The 19,586-nt window shown below is 42.2% G+C and overlaps 1 protein-coding gene across 1 annotated transcript in view; it reads right to left on the bottom strand.

The window, feature by feature from the left end:
• The window catches only part of qser1 (glutamine and serine rich 1), a 157,873-nt gene extending 146,855 nt beyond the window's left edge, over positions 1 to 11,018 (bottom strand). The window contains exon 1 of the mRNA XM_060839059.1: positions 10,610 to 11,018. Coding sequence (XP_060695042.1) covers positions 10,610 to 10,707 — 98 coding nt within the window. The 5' untranslated portion in view covers positions 10,708 to 11,018. The remainder of the gene's footprint in view (positions 1 to 10,609) is intronic.
• Between the last annotated feature and the right edge of the window lie 8,568 nt (positions 11,019 to 19,586).

The raw sequence follows: 19,586 nt of genomic DNA, 5'->3' as shown, positions 1-19,586 counted from the left end.
CAATTTAGCATGGCCAATTCACCTAACCTACATATTTTTGGACTGTGGGAGGAAACCGGAGCACCTGGAGGAAACCCATGCAGACACGGGGAGAACGTGCAAACTCCACACAGACCGTCGCCGTTTCTCTCACTTATAATTTGAAAGGTCTTTACTTGCAACTCATAGTTTGCAAGAGCAATAGTGCAGATGTCCATAGCATAAAGAACCCTCAGAAATTAATATTATTTTGTTTTAAGGGAAATATAAGAGCTTAATTTAAAGGGAGAAAGTGAGGTCTGCAGATGCTAGAGATCAGAGCTGAAAATGTGTTGCTGGAAAAGCGCAGCAGGTCAGGCAGCATCCAAGGAACAGGAAATTCGACGTTTCGGGCATAAGCCCTTCATCAGGAAGGGCTTTCACTTTCCTCATTCCTGATGAAGGGCTTATGCCCGAAACGTCGAATTTCTGTTCCTTGGATGCTGCCTGACCTGCTGCGCTTTTCCAGTAATACATTTCAGCTCTGATCTCCAGCATCTGCAGACCTCACTTTCTCCTCGAAGATTTTAACCTACTGCAAATCCTCTTGCAAGGATGCCTTCCTTGAAGAAGCTCTCTTCCTCCCTCTACAACACTTTCCTCATTCCTGATGAAGGGCTTATGCCCGAAACATCGAATTTCCTGTTCCTTGGATGCTGCCTGACCTGCTGCGCTTTTCCAGCAACACATTTTCAGCTTAATTTAAAGGGGTAGGTCGTAGGAGAGCTCAAGACCATGACATGGTTCTCCTGCTCTATGTGGAAAGTGGGACATGATTTAAAAGCCCAGGAACAGAATGTGTGCAGGAAGGATCCCCAACTGCAGCTCCTGGAAGCTCAGGTTTTGGAGCTAGAGAAACTGATAACATCATGGGTAGCTTGTACAGACAGGTGGTCACTCTGCAGGCTAAGACAACACAGGTAGGGAGAGCATGTATGACTACCAGGGAGAGAAAATGGACTAGACCAGGCAGTGAAAGAGTCATCTGTACATATTCCTCTGAAAAAGGTCTGTATTGCTTTGAATAGTGTTGGGAGGGGAAAGTGGCAACAACTAAATGCAGGCTGCAATAGCTGGTTCAGCTGCATGAAGAGGAGAAATAAGTGAAAAGGCTATAGATTTAGGGGATTCTCTCATAACGGAATATCTAAGTTTGAGGCCATAAACAAGAGTCAAGTATTGTATGTTGCCTCCAAGGTGCTAGGGTCAAGAATGTCTCAGAGTGATCACAGAACATTACAGCGCGAGATGGCAAACAACCAGTGGTCGTTTTATACTTATGCTCTTTGTACGGATATATACAAAGGAATGAGAGCCTAAAAACGGAATATAGGGACTTAGGAACCAAGTTAAGAAGTAGGATATCAAAGGTAGTGATCTCAGGATTGCCACCTGAGCCATGGTCGAGTCAGATAGAAATTGCGGATTGTAGGAGATAAGTACGTGGCTGAAGAGGTTCATGCAAGGCATAGGGTTTCAGATTCCTGGGACTCTGAGACCGGTTCCAGGAGAGGTCAGACCAGAATAAACTAGATGGACTGCATCTGGGTAAGGCTGGAACTGATGCCCATAGGAGGATGGAAAACTACAGAGAGGCAGAAGAGAAGAAAATGACAGCAAAAACAAAAGAATGGGAAATAAGAAAAAAGTGATAAGCTGAGAATTTATGTGCAAGAATCAAAGAAGGCTACAATGCAAAATAATGCAAAGGGACTATAAATATTAAAAAGACAAGCCTTAAGTCCTTGTGTCTAAATGCATAGAACATGCACAAAAAGGTGGATGAATTATTTGCACAAATAGATATGATACAGATGGGATTGTAGAGATGTGCAGAGAAGAGACTTCCATATGTGTAGAGCTTAAAAACACCAAGGGGCAGAAAAAAAAATTAAGAGTTGTTTATATACCCAAAATTGTGCTGGTAATATTGGGGCAGGTATTAGACAGGAAATTAGAAATGCAAGCAAAAAAGGTACAGCGATATATATGGGCAACTTTAATCTGTACATGGATTGGGCAAAACAAATCAATAATAAAACCGGAGAGGACGAATTCCTGGAGTGTGTATGCAATGATTTTCTGCAATGAGGAATCAACTCGATAAAGGCCATCCTAAATTGGGTGTTGTGTAACGAGAAAGGGATAATTGGCAATCTGGCTATGCAAGGCCCCTTTGGGACCAGTGACATAATATGATAGAAGTCTTCACTAAGATGGAGAGTAACAGTGAATTCTGAGACGAGGGTCTAAATAAAGAAAACTACAATGATATGAGGTGCGAATTGGCTATGATAATTTGGAGCATGTTACTTAAAGGGATTGTAGCGCATAGGCAATGGTAAACATTTAAAGAATACATGCAGGAACTGCAATAATCTTTCATACCAATCTAACACAAACCATTCATGCCAAACAGTCCATGCCAATCATGTTCCCAAACTAAACTAGCCACCTGCCTATATTTGGCCAATGTCCCTCCAAATCTTTCCTATTCATGAACTTATCCAAATGTCTTTTAAACATTCCAATTGTAGCTGCATCCATTATTTTTTCTGGCAGTTCATTCCACACACTAACAATTCTTAGTCCCTAGTTTTGAACTCCACCACCCTAGGCAAAAGAGCCTTGCTACTCACTATCTATGCCACTCAATTTTATAAACTTCTATAACACCACCCCTCAACTTCCAATGCTCCAGTGAAAAAACTCCCAGTCTATTTTTATATCTCAAACCCTCTGATCCTGGCAACATTCTGGTAAATCTTTTCTGAACCCTCTCCAGTTCCTACAACAGAGCAAATAGAACTGCATACAGTTCTCCAGAAGAGGCCATAATGCCCCAACTTCTGTACTTAAAGGTCTGAGCAATGGAGGCATCTGCTAAACAGCCTCTTAACCATCCTGTCTCCCTGTCATGCAAATTTCAAAGAATTATGTACCTGAACCCCTCGATCTCTCTGTTCTACAACATTATCCAGGACCCTATCATTAATTGTACAAGTTGCAATTATTGGTGGTCTGATCAAGTCAGTTAATTTTCTTGCAAACATTTTGTCTCCCTCCTGGGTGACATCTTCAGTGCTGTCATTACATGGTTGAATTCACATGGTTCTGTCTGTTGTGATGGATGGTTCTACTTCTGGTTTTGTACTGTAGTGGTCTATAGATGGGGTGTGTTTCAACATGTTTGTTTATGGAATAGTGGATGATTACCAGGGCTCCAGAAATCCCTGAGCTTGTTTAGTCTGTCCCAGTATCATAATGTAGTCCCAACTGAATTGGTGTCCTTCATTGTCAGTGTGCACTGATATGAGGAAGGACTGGTTGTGTTGCTTTGTTGCAAGCTGATGCTCGTGTATTCTTGTGGCGGGTTTCCTGCCTGTTTGTCCTATGTAATGTTTCTCACAGTTGCTGGATGGTATTGTATATATCACATTCGTCCTGCATTTTGTGGTGTAGGGTCTTTTGTCCTGGATTGTACCTGGTGAAGTGTGGCTGTTGGTTTGTGTGCTGTCATTATTCCCAGAAGTCTTGTTGTTAGTTCTGAGATGTTTCTAACGGTAGGGTAGTCAGTGTGTTGGAGGAAGCGCAGTATCTTCTTAGTGTTGTTTGCATGCCAGGCATCAGAGATGAAACTGCTGGTCTTTGCCAATAATGGGTAGCCTTTGTACAGGTGTTCATCTTCATTTTTAAGAGTTCTGGGATGTTGCAGTGTACTATGGCTTGTTTAAAAGAGGCAGCATGGTGGCTCAGTGGCTAGCACTGCTGCCTCACAGCACCAGGGTCCCAGGTTCGATTCCAGCCTCAGGCAACTGTCTGTGTGGAGTTTACACATTTTCCCTGCGTCTGTGTGGGTTTCCTCCAGGTGCTCTGGTTTCCTCCCACAGTTCAAAAATGTGCAGGTTAGGTGTATTGGCCATGCTAAATTGCCTATAGTGTTAGGAGGATTAGTCAGGGGTAAACATAGGGGGTGGGTTTCTCTTCAAAGGGTCAGTACGGACTTGATGGGCTGAAGGACCTGTTTTCACATTGTATGTAATCTAAGTTAATCTTAGACAGAATTTTGACACAGCTCTGTTTCTGGATGCTGGGCAGGTTGCTGCTATAACTGAGAATCTGGTCTGTATGTGTGGTCTTTCTGTACATTCTGGTAAGGAATTTACCTTTGTTCATTCATTCAACCAGTACATCTACAAACAGGAGTTGGTGTGTACTCTCCAACTTGTACTGTTTAATGATAACAAAGGTATCACCCATATATCTGATTCATCGCTTGGGCTTGATCAAGGGAAGGCTGTGCTTTCTAGTCTTTACATTATTGTTTCAGTAATGAGTCCAGAGATGGGTGAATCCATGGGTGTCCTATTGATTTGTTTGTATGCCTGGTCATTAAAGAAAAAGTGTGTGGTCAGGCACAGGTCCAGTAGTTTCAGAATATTATATTTGCTGACAGTTCTGTTGTCGGTTTGTTTAGAAGTGCGGCCAGTGTTTCCTTTGCTACTGTTATATTGACAAAGTGAACAGTGCTGTAACATCAAATGAGACCATCACCCCATCAGCACATTCCATCTTATCAACAGCATGTTCACCAGGACCAAGTTCACCAGGGAAGAAGAGAAGAACAATAACCTCCCAGTCTTGGATGTACTGGTTGAACAAACAACAGTGAATCCTTATCAGTGTACAGAAAGGCTACACATGCAGATCAGATCCTGAGTTACAACAGAAACCACCCTAACGTCCACAAACAGAGTTGTGTCAAAACCCAGTTTAATCCAGCCATAACACACTGCAATCAAAATTTCTGTAAAACAGACGTGAACACATGAAATTTTTAAGTTGTCCAAAATACCCAATAGTGCAGATTAGAGATACTGTCTTCACAAACTTAAGACACTAAAAGCACTAAGAAACGATGAGAACATAATCATATCACCAGCAGACAAAGGCAGAATGACAGTCATCCTGGACAAAGCAGAGTACATCCAAAAAGCGCAAAACTACTTGCAGATACCAACACCTACCAAAAGATAGAGTTTGACCCCACCCCACAGCTCATCAATAGGATAAACAACACACTGAGTAACCTACAAAAAAATGGACAGATAATCAGGTTTGACCTACAGAGAATGAAACCTGAAAGCAACATCATCCCCACATTCTACGGACTACTTAAAGTGCACAAACCAGACATCCCACTCAGACCCATAGTATCACTACCAGGGATACCATCACACACACTGGCTAAAAATACTACAGCAGAAACTGAAACACCTGATCAGTGGATCCAGACACTCTACACAGTCAACACAGGAATTCTTGGACATCATCAGAAATATACACATAGACAAGGAAGAAACTATGGTCTCATTCGATGTAACGGCACTGTTCACCTCTATCGACAAAAGCCTAGCCAGTGAAACAACAGCCAACCTGCTGGACAGACAGAACAGACAACAAGACGGGGAATCTATCAACAAAGACTGCATAATCAAACTACTGGACCTGTGCCTCACAACACACTTCACATTCAACAAACAAATATATGAACAAATCAACGGCACACTCATGGGCTCACCCATCTCTGGGCTCATGTCAGAAGCAGTAATGCAAAGGTTAGAACAAACAGTCTTACCGCAAATTCAACCCAAACTCTGGGTCAGATATGCAGATGATATCTTTGTAATCATTAAAAACACAGAAATAGAGAACACACACCGGATCATCAACGCCACACTCACAGGAATACGATTCACTAGAGAGGAAGAAAAGGACAACCAACTCCCATTCCTAGACGTGATGGTACAGAGAACACCGAATGGAGAATGCACCACAAAGATATACAGGAAAGCCACACACAGACCAAGTCCTAAACTACGAAAGCAACCACCCCAACACGCACAAAAGAAGTTGCATCAGGACACTGTTCAATAGGGCCACAACACACTGCAGTACACCAGAACTGCAAAAAGAGGAAGAAGAACCCCTATACAATGTATTCACCAAAAACGGATACCCCCACAATTTCATCAACAGATACCTAAGGGAAAGGCAATGGAATGAGGACAAGCCACAACCCAAAGGACTAGCCACACTACCATACATCAAGAGCATTTCCAAACTGACAGCCAGACTAATGCGACCAATAAGACTCATAACACATAAACCAACAGCCACTCTCAGACAACTCCTCACCAGGGCAAAGGACCTGATACCCAGCATGAGCAAAACCAATGTAGTGTACAAAATCCCATGCAAGGACTGCACAAAACACTACATAGGATAAACAGGAAGACAGCTAACGATCTGCATCCATGAACACCAACTAGCCACGAAACAACATGACCAGCTATCCTTAGTAGCCACACACTCAGATGACAAGCAACATGAGTTTGACTGGGACAACACTATTATCATAGGACAAGCCAAACAGAGAACAGCCAGGGAATTCCGAGAGGCATGGCACTCATCCACAGATTCAATCAATAAGCACATCAACCTGGACCCAATTTACCGGCCACTGCAGCAGACAGCTGGAACTGACAACCGGAAGCAGGAGATTCAAATCACTATAAATGCCAAAGGAAACATCACAAAAGCGCTTCACAGGAGGCTCCCAAGCACTGAGGATGTCATCGAGACAGGGAACGAAATGTCTGCAACACAAATTCCCAGCTCTGCAAACAGAACCACAACAACTTGAGACACCTAGCTTTTCCAAAACTGAGAAACTATGTTGTACAACTAAGGCTTACAGTGCACAATTCAAAGACTCAGGTGCAACAAGAGGTAAGTGACATACCAAAGTTGACAGCTGCACAACTTCAACTCCTTGGAAAGAACAAGTTAAGAATAAGTGGCTGTCTTACATCTCAATATTAATAACATAGGAATGTAGGAAGAGCAAAAAGAGTAACTAGACCACCATGGAACACAGAAAGAATTAGAGAAAACTAAGAAAATTACTGATCACAGTATTTCTAAAACACAAAAGTTTGCAACATAGAGAGAGGCATTAGGGATGAAGGGGTAATTATCTTTCAATCAACTTGTACAGGAATGCAAAAAGCTTTTAGGAGCATGTTTCCAGAGGTGGCAGAATTTTTTGTTTATTTTCACTCTTTCATTGGATGTGTCCCTAGCAAGGCCAGGTTTGTTGCTTTTGTCATGGACTAGGCCAGACCTCCTCAAAATATTTTACGACAGTAACCTCCAGTCTAAGGTTTTCTTATTTTGAAGGCATTGGTGATATTCCAGATGTAATACAGCTGGTCAAACCACTCCACTTCAAGCAAAACAGAATTACTTCACAGGACAGTAGAAACATGAACAAAAGAAACAGAATTTAGAAGAATTTAAATATTGGAAACTATTCCTGATGAAGGGCTTTTGCCCGAAACGTCGATTTTCCTGCTCCTCGGATGCTGCCTGACCTGCTATGTTTTTCCAGCACCACTCTAATCTAGACTCTGGTTTCCAACATCTGCAGTCCCTGTTTTTACCTCTTGGAAAACTTAACTGATTCGATACAGTAACTACTATGATTTAACTGCTCCAATACAGTAACATCCCTTAACTACACCACTTGGCAAAAAAGGTAAATTCAAACAGATTCTTACAGGCAGGAACGAACAACATCCATAGAGATTTCAGAAGAAAGTCAGGAGAGTTCGTTACAGAAGTTTGCAACTCCCTTGGACTCTCATTTTGTGACCGTTACAGCTAAAAACAAACAAGAAAAAGTCTGAACTGGGAGAACTGGCAGTCCCCTTCCATTGTAGGCCATTCGGCACCTCTGCCTTTATGACCCATCTTCAAAAAATCAAGGACAAAATAACCTTTTTAAAGTGACAGCATAGTCACACTTATCCCTAATTTCTCTCAAGATGGTGGTACCTTCTTGAAAGACTGCAGTCCATCTAATATATCTACATTGCTATTAAAAAGGGAGTTCCAGGATTTTGTCCCAGCAATATTGAAGGAACAGTAACGTAAGTCCAAGTCAAAATTATGTAGGTCATGGAGGGAAACTTGCATGTGGTAGTGTTCCCATGCCTCCACTGCCCTTTCCCCTCTCATGAAAAAGGTCAGACGTTTAGAAGGTGCTGTCAGAGGAAGTTTGGCAAGTTGCTGTAGTGCATCTTGATTATTCTACACACTATTGCCATTATGCTGATTCAAGGTGGTGAATAGATGCCAATCAAGGAGGTTACATTGTCCTCGGTGATTGAACCACAGTCATACAGCCAAGTGGAAAGTATTCCATCACATTCTTAACTTGAGCCTTGCAGATGATGAATAGACTTTAGAAAGTCGGGAAGTGAGTTATTTGTCACAGAATTCCCAGTTACATATTTGTTCTTCTTGCCATAGACCTAGTTGTCTGACTTTTGAGTTTTTGAAAGAAATACTGTAACAGCTTTCTTGAGAATAGTTTTGCTAAAACTCAGATAGCTCCAGGATAAGCTACTGGTCATTGTAACTCAAATTAAGGTCATCTAAGTGTCAAATTGATACCAATGTTTAAATAATTCATGATACCAATTATGCAGTAATGAATGCAAGTGGTTTTGTAAGATAGGCAAAACTACAAATCTATTCTAAAACCACTTTTATACTTGTTATTTTAATTCAAATTTGAAGAATCTGGCAATTATGAGCCAACTGCCAAGATTTACATGACTAAATGCAGATTTTCTATTCAAGCACTAGACAGAGATGAGGCAGCAATCAGGACACCAGAAATAGATACCGCAATGTAAAAATGTGAATTCTAATCTTCCAGACTAAGCTAATCAATACAAATGTCTTAAGTATAATCTAGTAGATGCTTCACTGTTGCTCAACTATTTTACTGTCTTTTATCCAATCAGAGAGTTTTAAAAGCTCAGGTTTTATATATATTGCTTTAAACTGCTATCAACATGTCTCTTGCTAAGTGTGCATCAAAAAGTATGGCAGATCTCAGAATTTTCCCTTCATGGGTCAAAGTACTGATGATTTTAAAGTGTTTGTCTCTCCTGTTTTGTCAAAAAGAAGCTAAATTGGTTTACTGAAATTGAAACTTACAGGAAAATGCTTTTTTTTACAATTTCAAATATTTAAACTTAAATAATTTCATTAAAACTTCAGACATTTAAATAAAGATACTACTTTTACATGTGCAATATCACCCAAGTCATAAGGTTTTGGGTTCAGAATCTGCAGCACAAAATATTATAATCATTCCCCATTGTGCTCGATTTTGGATGAGTCATTATACCAAGACTGTCTGCCTACTCAGTGAATATATAATTTAAAAATTGCTATAGGACTCCTGTGACACAATGGCAGTGCCCCTACCTCTGGATCAGAACATTTTGGTTCAAGTCCCATCTGCCATAGAGGTGTTGTAACGTCTGAATTGGGTAGATAAAAGAACACTGAGGAAGAGGAGTTCTCCCCATTGTAATAACCAATATTTAGCCTTCAACAAATATCAAACAGATGGTCAATCTGCCACAAAGCTGTTTGTGGCACCTTATTGTGCTTCCCTAACTACAATAAATGACTACACGTCAAATGATTTCACTGGCTGTTTGGTGCTTTGGGGCTTAAGTTGTGAAAGATGCAAAAGAAATGCTAGTTCCTTCTTTACTATTAAATCTATGTTTATATTGAAAGCTTGGAACCCATTTATTTTACTCCAAACACAGCAATTCAACATTTTATTCATAAAAAAATTAAAATGTTGAAGCAGCTTTTAAGCTTCTACTTTAAAAGAGGTAGCAGAGGTAATTAATTAAAACCGCACACCTTAGGAAGTAATTAATTAAGAATTTGGAAATCCTACATATATCTTACGAGGTAATCTGTTAACTTACATACAGTTTGCCTCAAGAGCAAAGTTAAACGTGCAAAGCACATAATATTCGAATGGTGCTCTCGCTGTTTTTATTTTGCTTTTGCCGTTTAATGATTTGAAGCACTTGATGGGAACTTACGTCCCGGCAGAACAGCTCATTAAGTTCTTCCAGACCACGCCTACCTTTACACTCAGTTTTATCAACAAAAAAGAACTTACATACTGAACACTGAATCCAAACTAAATTAGTTACTCATTTTTATAAACAACTCATTCCTTTTCAACTTCGATTGTGTTTTTTTTAATACAAGAAAAGAACTATTTTTATAGAAGGTTCGGTCGACAGGGATTCCAGGATCTGAGGCCAGTTTTTCAACTCTCCACCACCACCTCTACCCCCACTCCCTTGCACATGTTACAGTATTTAGTAAACTGCAAAGTGAAAAAAATAAATCTGGTCGATGGAGAACGGGAAGTTGAAACATCACAAAAAGTGTTTTTTTCCCCCCCCCCAGAAGTGATTAAAGCAGGGCGAAGCACAGCCTAATACAGCGGCCGATAGCCTCGGACTTTCCTTGTGAAACACGGCGGTCTCTCCGTTGGACACCGACAGGTTGCATGCTTTATCAGCGCCCCCCAGGCTAACAACACCAGGCCTCGAAGCCCCCGATTTTTTTTTCCCTTCTCACACACATACACACAGGGGGGCGCACGTTCAGCCCTAGTCTCCTGGCGCCTTCTTACCTGGACTTGACGCCACTGCCCGCCCGCTCGTACGGCCACGTTTGTCCGCCGGGCGCCAGCGGATCGCTGAAGTTGGGGGCCGGGAAATTCCTCTCCATGGTTTTTTTTTCACCCCGAGTGCGCTGCGCTCGTGGGGGGTGGGGGCCGGGCTGGCCGTCACATGCCTCGCGCCAGCGGGGCGGCCGTTGGGAGTTGAGGTGCTCGCGCTAGCGGGGCGGTTGTTGAGAGTTGCGGGCCTCTCGTTACGGTGCTTTGCTGTGTGAAAGCGAGCGGCAGGCCGACGGAGGCACTAAAAAATCCGGACAGTGAGAAGTGGCGGATGTCTGGATATCCAGTCAACCTGACTTTCTGATTTTTCTCTTCTCTCTCTCTCGCTCCCTTCTCCAGAACGTTTAGTTTTCTCCCAGGATGCACCTCCTTCTGCTCCAGAGCTGGCGGAAAGGAAACCGCTAAAACGTAAGGAATCGGGGAGGGGACAAGACTAATGGCTGGCTATTGTTGGAATGTCCAGGCCCATTGTACCAGAGTTGTTTTGCTAATGCCGGATAGTTCAAAAATATAATGGTAGTGATTTCTACGGTTTGAACGCCTAGTTCCAGATTTTAGTTGGGGTTGTTAATGTTTGAATTCCTCATTCCTTCGCACAGGTTTTCTAATGCTTGATTGTACAAAACGAAAACTATTATCGGACAGTTAACACTTCCAGTGCAGTAGTGAGTGCCGTACTGTCGAAGGTGCGTGTTCTCGACGTGACCTTAAATTGAGTTTGCTTTGTCAAATGGACTTAAAAAGACACGATTTCTAAGTGCTAGGGAGTTATGTATATTGACCTGTGCAATTTATTTTCTTATTTATACCTCAAAATTAACATAATTAATTACATGTTTAGTTAGTCAAAGAGTCATAGAGAAGTCCAGCATGGAAACAGACTCTTAGGTCCAACCCGTCCATGCCGACCAGATATCCCAACCCAATCTAGTCCCACCTGCCAGCACCCGCCCCATATCCCTCCAAATCCTTTCTATTCATATACCCATCCAAATGCCCCTTGAATGTTGCAATTGTACCAGCCTCCACCACTTCCTCTGGCAGCTCATTCCATACACATACCACCCTCTGTGTGAAAAAGTTGCCCCTTAGGTCTCTTTTATATCTTCCCCTCTCACCCTAAACCTATGCCCACTAGTTATGTACTCCCTGACCTGAGGGAAAAGATTTTGTCTATTTATCTTATCCATGCCCCTCATAATTTTGTAAACCTCTATAAGGTCACCCCTCAGCCTCCGACTCTCCAGGGAAAACAGCCTCAGCCTGTTCAGCCTCTCCCTGTAGCTCAGATCCTCCAACCCTGGCAACATCCTTGTAAATCTTTTCTGAATCTTTTCAAGTTTCACAACATCTTTCCGATAGGAAGAAGACCAGAATTGCATGCAATATTCCAACAGTGGCCTAACCAATGGCCTGTACAGCCACAACATGACCTCCCAATTCCTGTACTCAATACTCTGACCAATAAAGGAAAGCATACCAAACGCCTTTTTCACTATCCTATCCACCTGCGACTCCACTTTCAAGGAGCTATGAACCTGCACTCCAAGGTCCCTTTGTTCAGCAACACTCCCTAGGACCTTACCATTAAGTGTATAAGTCCCGCTAAGATTTGCTTTCCCAAAATGCAGCACCTCACATTTATCTGAATTAAACTCCATCTGCCACTTCTCAGCCCATTGGCCCATCTGGTCCAGATCCTGTTGTAATCTGAGGTAACCCTCTTTGTTGTCCATTACACCTTAAATTTTGTCAGAGAAAGGGCCAGATGCAAGTAACTATCCAGTTCAAATTCTGCTCTTTCACCTCTGCTGCCTAGATTTGAATTATCATGAAAAGAACTCTCCAGGATATTAAGCAAAGGGGAATCAATCTGTTGTAACTCATTTCTAATTAAACTCAAGTACACAACTGAAAACTGTCAACATTTACCCATTGAGGCCACAGAGATGATAAATATGGTCTTAGCAGCACATTGCTGTTTGTGGGACTTGATGGGGTGCAGACTGGTTAGGTTAGTGAGTAAAAGACATTTGGATAAGTACATGAATACAAAACGTTTAGAGGGACATGGGTCAAACGCAGGCAAATGAGACTAGTTTAGTTTGGGAAACCTGGTCAGCATGGACGAGTTGGATCAAAGGGTCTGTTACCGTGCTATACGTCTCCATGACTCTACATTTTCTGCTTTAAAAACGCATTGCGATGAACTTTGGACATGAAAATTGGTATATAAATTCAAGTCTGTCTGTTTTCAAAATGGGAACTAGTTACCTCTATGATTACAAAAAAAACAGAACAAATGATAAAAATGATGTCGAAGGACGGGGAAAATGAATACTTCCTGCATGCCGAGTACTGGATTAGTCATTTGTATCGGTATTCACCCAAGATTGGACATGGCCAATCTGCAGCAGTAAATGAGGCAGTAGAGAAATTAAATATGATAAAAACAGAAAGAAAGTATTTAATAGTTGGCAATATTCAAAGTGAAAAAAGTCAAAATGCTGAAACTTCCTAATGGTACTGTGTACGACAACCACCTGATGAAGGAGAATTGCTCCAAAAGCTAGTGCTTTCAAATAAACCTGTTGGACTATAACCTGGTGGTGTGTGATTTTTAACTTTGTACACCCCAGTCCAACATGTGTATGTATTGTTTATGGAAGATTTCAAATGTTATTTCCTTTAAAATACTATTATTAATCAGTTTGCCCAGTGTACCTGGAGAAACTTTGAGACAATTTGAGATAGTCTTGTGAAACAAATGGATAATAAATTAAAGCCAGCATGACTTTGTTAAAAGGCAAATCAGGTTTGATAAAACAAAAACACAAATTGCTGAAAAAGCTCTGCAGGTCTGGCAGCATCTGTGGAGAGAAAATAGATTTACCATTTGGGTCTAGTGACTTTACTTCAGAACTTCGATTCGGCATAGATGATGCTAAACCTGCTGAGATTTTACAGAAATTTCTGTTTTTGTTTCAGATTTCCAGCATCTGCAATTCTGGTTTCAAGTTTGATTAGCTTGAGTGAGTACTTTAAGGAAGTAATGCAGAAGGTTATTGAGCATCGTGTAGTTGATTTGTATATAGACTTTTAGAAATCATTTAATGAAGCACAAGTTTATAATAAATCATAAACTTCTTCACCAAATAAAAGTCAATTGGATTATAGGGGTAATGGAAATGCAGATGCAGGATTGGCTACAGAACACACTGTAGTGGTGAATTGCTGACTTTAAGCATAGAGAAGAGTACAGTGGCCTTTAACAGTGATTTACCTGCACTTCATCCAAGTTGGACTGCTGTATTCACTGTGCACAATGTGGTTTCCTCTGCAGTGGGGAGACAAAACACAAAATGTGTGACCACTTTGCCAAACACCTCCACTCTATCTGTAAAAATGACCCCAAGCTTCCAACTGCCTGCCACTTCAATACACCACTATGTTCCCATGACAATATTTCTGTCTCTCATCTGCTGCAGTAAAGCTCAATGCAAGCTAAATGAATTCCACCTTATCTTCCAAATAGGTACCTTTTTAGTCCTCAGAATTCAACATTGAATTCAACAATTGAGTGTGAACATCTTCAGCCGTATTTGTTACCCACACCAGTATCTGAAAGTTATATTCTCCCAGCACAGCCAATATGTTTTCAACTGTCCACACTTCCCATTAGCAACCGTTGAACATTTATCTTTCTCCCAGCCTATCATTAGCAATCCCTTCTCCTTTTTATTATCTTTCTCTGGGTAAGATCTCCAACTATTCACTCCTTTTCCTCACCATCTGTCATCAGCATAAATTTCCCAGCTGCTTTCTGATGAAGGGTCACTAGATTGAAACCCTAACTCGGTTTTCTCCCCACAGATTCTGCCAGACTTTCTGAGTTTCTTCAACACTCCTGTTGCAGTTTCAGATCGCCAGCATTGACATTCTTTATTTTATTTAAGTGTACAGTGCTTCTCATAGTCATACAGTTGTACAGCATGGTAATAGGACCAACTGATCCATGCTGACCACATATCCCAAATAAATCTAGTCCCATTTGCCAACATTTGGCCCATATCCCTCTCAACCCTTCCTATCCAGATATCAATCCAGACCACCAACGAATCCTGTCTTTTAAGTGTTGTAATTGTACTAGCTACTTCCACTTTCTCTGGCAGCTTATTCCATACATGCACCACCCTCTGCATGAAAAAGTTGCCCCTGAGGTCACTTTTTTAAATCTTTCCCCTCTCACCTTCAACCTATGAACTCTAGTTTTGGTTCTCCCACCCTGGGGAAAATACTTTATCTATTCACCCTATCCATGCCCCTTATGATTTTATAAATCTCTATAAGGTAACCCCACAACCTCGGACGTTACAGGGAAAATGGACCCAGCCTATTCAGCCTCTCCCTGTAGCCCAAACTCTCCAACCCTAATAGCATCTTTGTAAATCTTTTCAAGTTTCAAAACATCCTTTTTATAGCAGGGAGACCAGAACTGAATGCAATATTGAAAAGGTGGCCTAACCAATGTCGAGTGCAGCCACAACATGACCCCTCAACTCCAAAAGCCGCCGTCACTATCCTGTCCACCTGTAACTCCACTTTCAAGGAACGATGAACCTGCACTCCAAGGTCTCTTTGTTCAGAAACACTCCCCAGGACCTTACTGTTAAGTGCATAAGTTCTGCCATGATTTGCCTTTCCAAAATGCAGCACCTCACATTTATCTAAATTAAACTCCATCTGCCACTCCACTGCTCATTGCCCATCTGATCAAGATCCTGTTGTACTCAAAGGTAACCTTCATTGTCTGCTACACCTCCAATTTTGGTGTCATCTGCAAACTTATTAACCAGAACCGAAGGGTCTGTTTCCATGCTGTACATCTCTATGACTCTATACTTTCTATGTTCACATCCAAATCACTTATATAAATGACAAAAAACAGTAGACCTAGCACCGATCCTTTTGGCACATCGCTGGTCACAGGCCTCCAGTTTAAAAAGCAACACTCCATGGGGTTAATAGAAGGACCACTGCTATTGTAAATCTATATTAATGACTTGGAATTTGTGTTGTAAGCCTAACTTTAAAGTTTGAGGATGATAATAATTGGTATAATAGCAAACAGGATAGTTAAAGACTTCAGGGTGTCATTGTCTGGTGAAATAGGTAAGACATTTGGCAGATGAAATTGATTGCGGAAGTGTGAAGTAATTCATTTTGGCAAAAGAATGAGATGAGGGAATATAAACTATAAGGTACAATTTTTAAAGTAGGTTCAGGAAAAGAAGCCTGGTTGTGTACTGCAAATATGCCTCCAAATCACTCATCATCCTGATTTGGAAATATATTGTAGTTTCTTCACTATGCTGCATCAAAATCCTGGAATTTCCCCTCCCCCCAAGGCAATTTTGGCCTAGTGGTATTATCTCGAGATTATTAATCCAGAAATTCAACTAATGTTCTGGGGACCTGGGTCTGAATCCAGCCATGGCAGGTGGTGGAAATTGAATTCAATAACAAAAATCTGGAATTAAGAATCTACTGATCACCATGAAATCATTGTTGATTGTTGGAAAAGCCCATCTCGTTTACTAATGTCCTTCAGGGAAGGAAATTTGCCATCCTCACCTGTCTGGCCTCAATGTGACTCCAAACCTACAACAATGCTGTTGACTCTTAATTGCTGTTAGAAATGGCCTAGCAAGCCATTCAGTTGTACCAATCGCTATGAAGTCTCAGAAATGAAAGTGGGCGGATGACCTGGCATCGACCTAGACACCAAAAAAGACAATGGCAGAAGCAGCTCTGTAAACCCTGCAAAATCCTTCTCACTAACATCTGGGCGCTAGTGTCAAAACTGAGAAAGCTGTCTAATAGACTAGTCAAGCAACAGCCTGACATAGTCATACTCAAGGAATCATACCTTACAGGCAATGTCCCAGACATTACCATCACCATCCCTTCATATGTCCTTTCACACCACCAACAGGACATACCCAGCAGAGTGGCAGCACAGAGGTATATCATCGGGATGGAATTGCTGTGGGAGTCCTCAACAGTGACTATCTACCCCATGAAGTCTCATAGCTTCAGGTTAAACATGGGCAAGGAAACCTCCTGCTGATTACCATGTACCATCCTCCCTTAGCTGATGAATGGTACTCCTTCACATTGAACAATACGTAGAGGAAGCATTGAGGATGGCAAGTGCACAAAATGTACTCTGGATTGGGGATTTCAATGTCCACCATCAAGAGTGGCTCCGCAGCGGTACTACAGGTCGAGCTGGTCTGGTCCTAAAGGCATAGCTGCTGGACTGGGTCTTCAGCAGATAGTGAGGGAACCAACAAGAGGAAAAAACATCATTGAACTCATCCTGACCAATCTGTCGGCTGCAGATGTATCTGTCCATGATAGTATTGGTAAGAGTGACCAGCGTACTGTCCTTGTGGAGACTAATTACTGCCATTATATTGAGAATAACATCCATCATGTTGGATGGCACTATCGCCATGCTAAATGGGGCAGACTTTTAGCAACTCCAGACTGGGAATCCATGAGGTGTTGTGGGCCATCAATAGTAGCAGAATTGTACTCCAGCACAATCTGAGACTTCATGGCCTAGCACATCCCCACTCAACCATAACTATCAAGCCGAGGATGAACCCTGGTTCAATGCAGAGTGCAAGAGGGCATGTCAGAAGCAGCAGCAAGCATACCTGAAGGTGAGGTGTCAACCTGGTGAAATGACCAAACAGGACTACTTGCATGCCAAAGAATATAAACAAAAAGTGATGGAGCTAAGCAGCCACAACTAATGGATCAGATCTAAGCTCTGCAGTCCTACCACATCCCAGTTGTGAATGGTGGTGGACAATTAAACAACCCATGAGAGGAGGACGGTCCACAAATATCCCCATCCCCAGTGATGGAAGAGCCCAGCATATTAGTGCAAAAGACAAGGCTGAAGCTTTCGCAGAAAGTTTCAGCCAGAAGTGCTTGAGTGGATGATCCATCTCTGCCTCCTTCAGTGGTTCCTAGTATTACAGATACTAGTCTTCAGCCAATTCGATTCACTCAACATGATAGAACATAGAACAATACAGCACAGAACAGGCCCTTCGGCCTACGATGTTGTGCTGAGCATTTGCACTAGCTTAAGCACCTATCCATATACCTATCCAATTGCCGTTTAAAGGTCACTAATAATTCTGATTCTGCCACTCCCACAGGCAGCGCATTCCATGCCCCCACCACTCTCTGGGTAAAGAACCTACCCCTGACATCACCCCCCCCCCCCCCCCCCCCCCCATACCTTCCAACCTTCACCTTAAATTTATGTCCCCTTGTAACACTCTATTGTACTCTATCTATTCCCCTGATCATCTTATAAACCTCTATCAAGTCACCCTCATCCTTCTCCGTTTCAATGAGAAAAGGCCGAGCACTCTCAACCTATCCTCATACGACCTATTCTCCATTCCAGGCAACATCCTGGTAAATCTCCTCTGCACCCTCTCCAAAGCTTCCATATCTTTCCTAAAATGAGGCGACTAGAACTGCACACAGTACTCCAAATGTGGCCTTACCAAGGTCCTATACAGCTGCAACATCACCTCACGACTCTTGAATTCAGTCCCTCTGCTAATGAAAGCTAATACATCATAGGTCTTCTTACAAGTTCTATCCACCTGAGTGGCAACTTTCAAAGATCTATGAACATAGACCCCAAGATCCCTCTGCTCCTCAACCTTACTAAGAACCCTACCGTTAACCCTGTATTCCGCATTCTTATTTGTCCTTCCAAAATGGACAATCTCACACTTGACAGGGTTGAACTCCATCTGCCACTCCTCAGCCCAGCTCTGCATCATATCTGAGTCCCTTTGCAGCCGAAAACAGCCCTCCTCACTATCCACAACTCCACCAATCTTCGTATCGTCTGCAAATTTACTGACCCACCCTTCGACTCCCTCTTCCAAGTCATTAATGAAAATTACAAATAGCAGAGGACCCGGAACTGATCCCTGCAGAACTCCACTTGTAACTGGGCTCCAAGCTGAATATTTACCATCTACCACCACTCTCTGACTTTGACTGGTTAGCCAGTTCTCTATCCAACTGGCCAAACTTCCTACTATCCCATGCCTCCTGACTTTCCACATAAGCCTACTATGGGGAACCTTATCAAATGCCTTACTAAAATCCATGTACACTACATCCACTGCTCTACCCTCATCCACATGCTTGGTCACCTCCTCAAAGAATTCAATAAGACTTGTAAGGCAAGACCTACCCCTCACAAATCCGTGCTGGCTGCCCATAATCAAGCAGTGTCTTTCCAGATAATCATAAATCCTATCCCTCAGTACCCTTTCCATTACTTTGCCTACCACCAAAGTAACACTAACTGGCCTGAAATTCCCGGGGTTATCCCTATTCCCGTTTTTGAACAGGGGCACTACATTCGCCACTCTCCAGTCCCCTGGCACCACCCCCATTGATAATGAAGACGAAAAGATCATTGCCAACGGTTCTGCAATTTCCTCTCTTACTTCCCACATAATCCTAGGATATATCCAGCCAGGCCCAGGAGACTTGTCTATCCTCAAGTTGTTCAAAATGCCCAACACATCTTCCTTCCTAACAAGTATCTCCTCTAGCTTACCAGTCTGTTTCATACTCTCCTCTTCAACAATACGGTCCCTCTCATTTGTAAATACTGAAGAAAAGTACTCATTCAAAACCTCTCCTATCTCTTCCGACTCCATACACAGTCTCCCACTACTGTTCTTGATCGGACCGACCCTCGTTCTCGTCATTCTCATGTTTCTCACATTTGCATAAAAGGCCTTGGGGTTATCCTTGATCCTACCTGCCAAAGATTTTTCATGCCCACTCTTAGCTCTCCTAATCCCTTTCT

This window comes from Hemiscyllium ocellatum, chromosome 18, assembly GCF_020745735.1.
Source record: "Hemiscyllium ocellatum isolate sHemOce1 chromosome 18, sHemOce1.pat.X.cur, whole genome shotgun sequence".
In the NCBI taxonomy this organism is placed as follows: Eukaryota; Metazoa; Chordata; class Chondrichthyes; order Orectolobiformes; family Hemiscylliidae; genus Hemiscyllium; species Hemiscyllium ocellatum.
The sequence above is the reverse complement of the archived record's forward strand: the minus strand, read 5'-3'. Positions and strand labels throughout refer to the sequence as shown.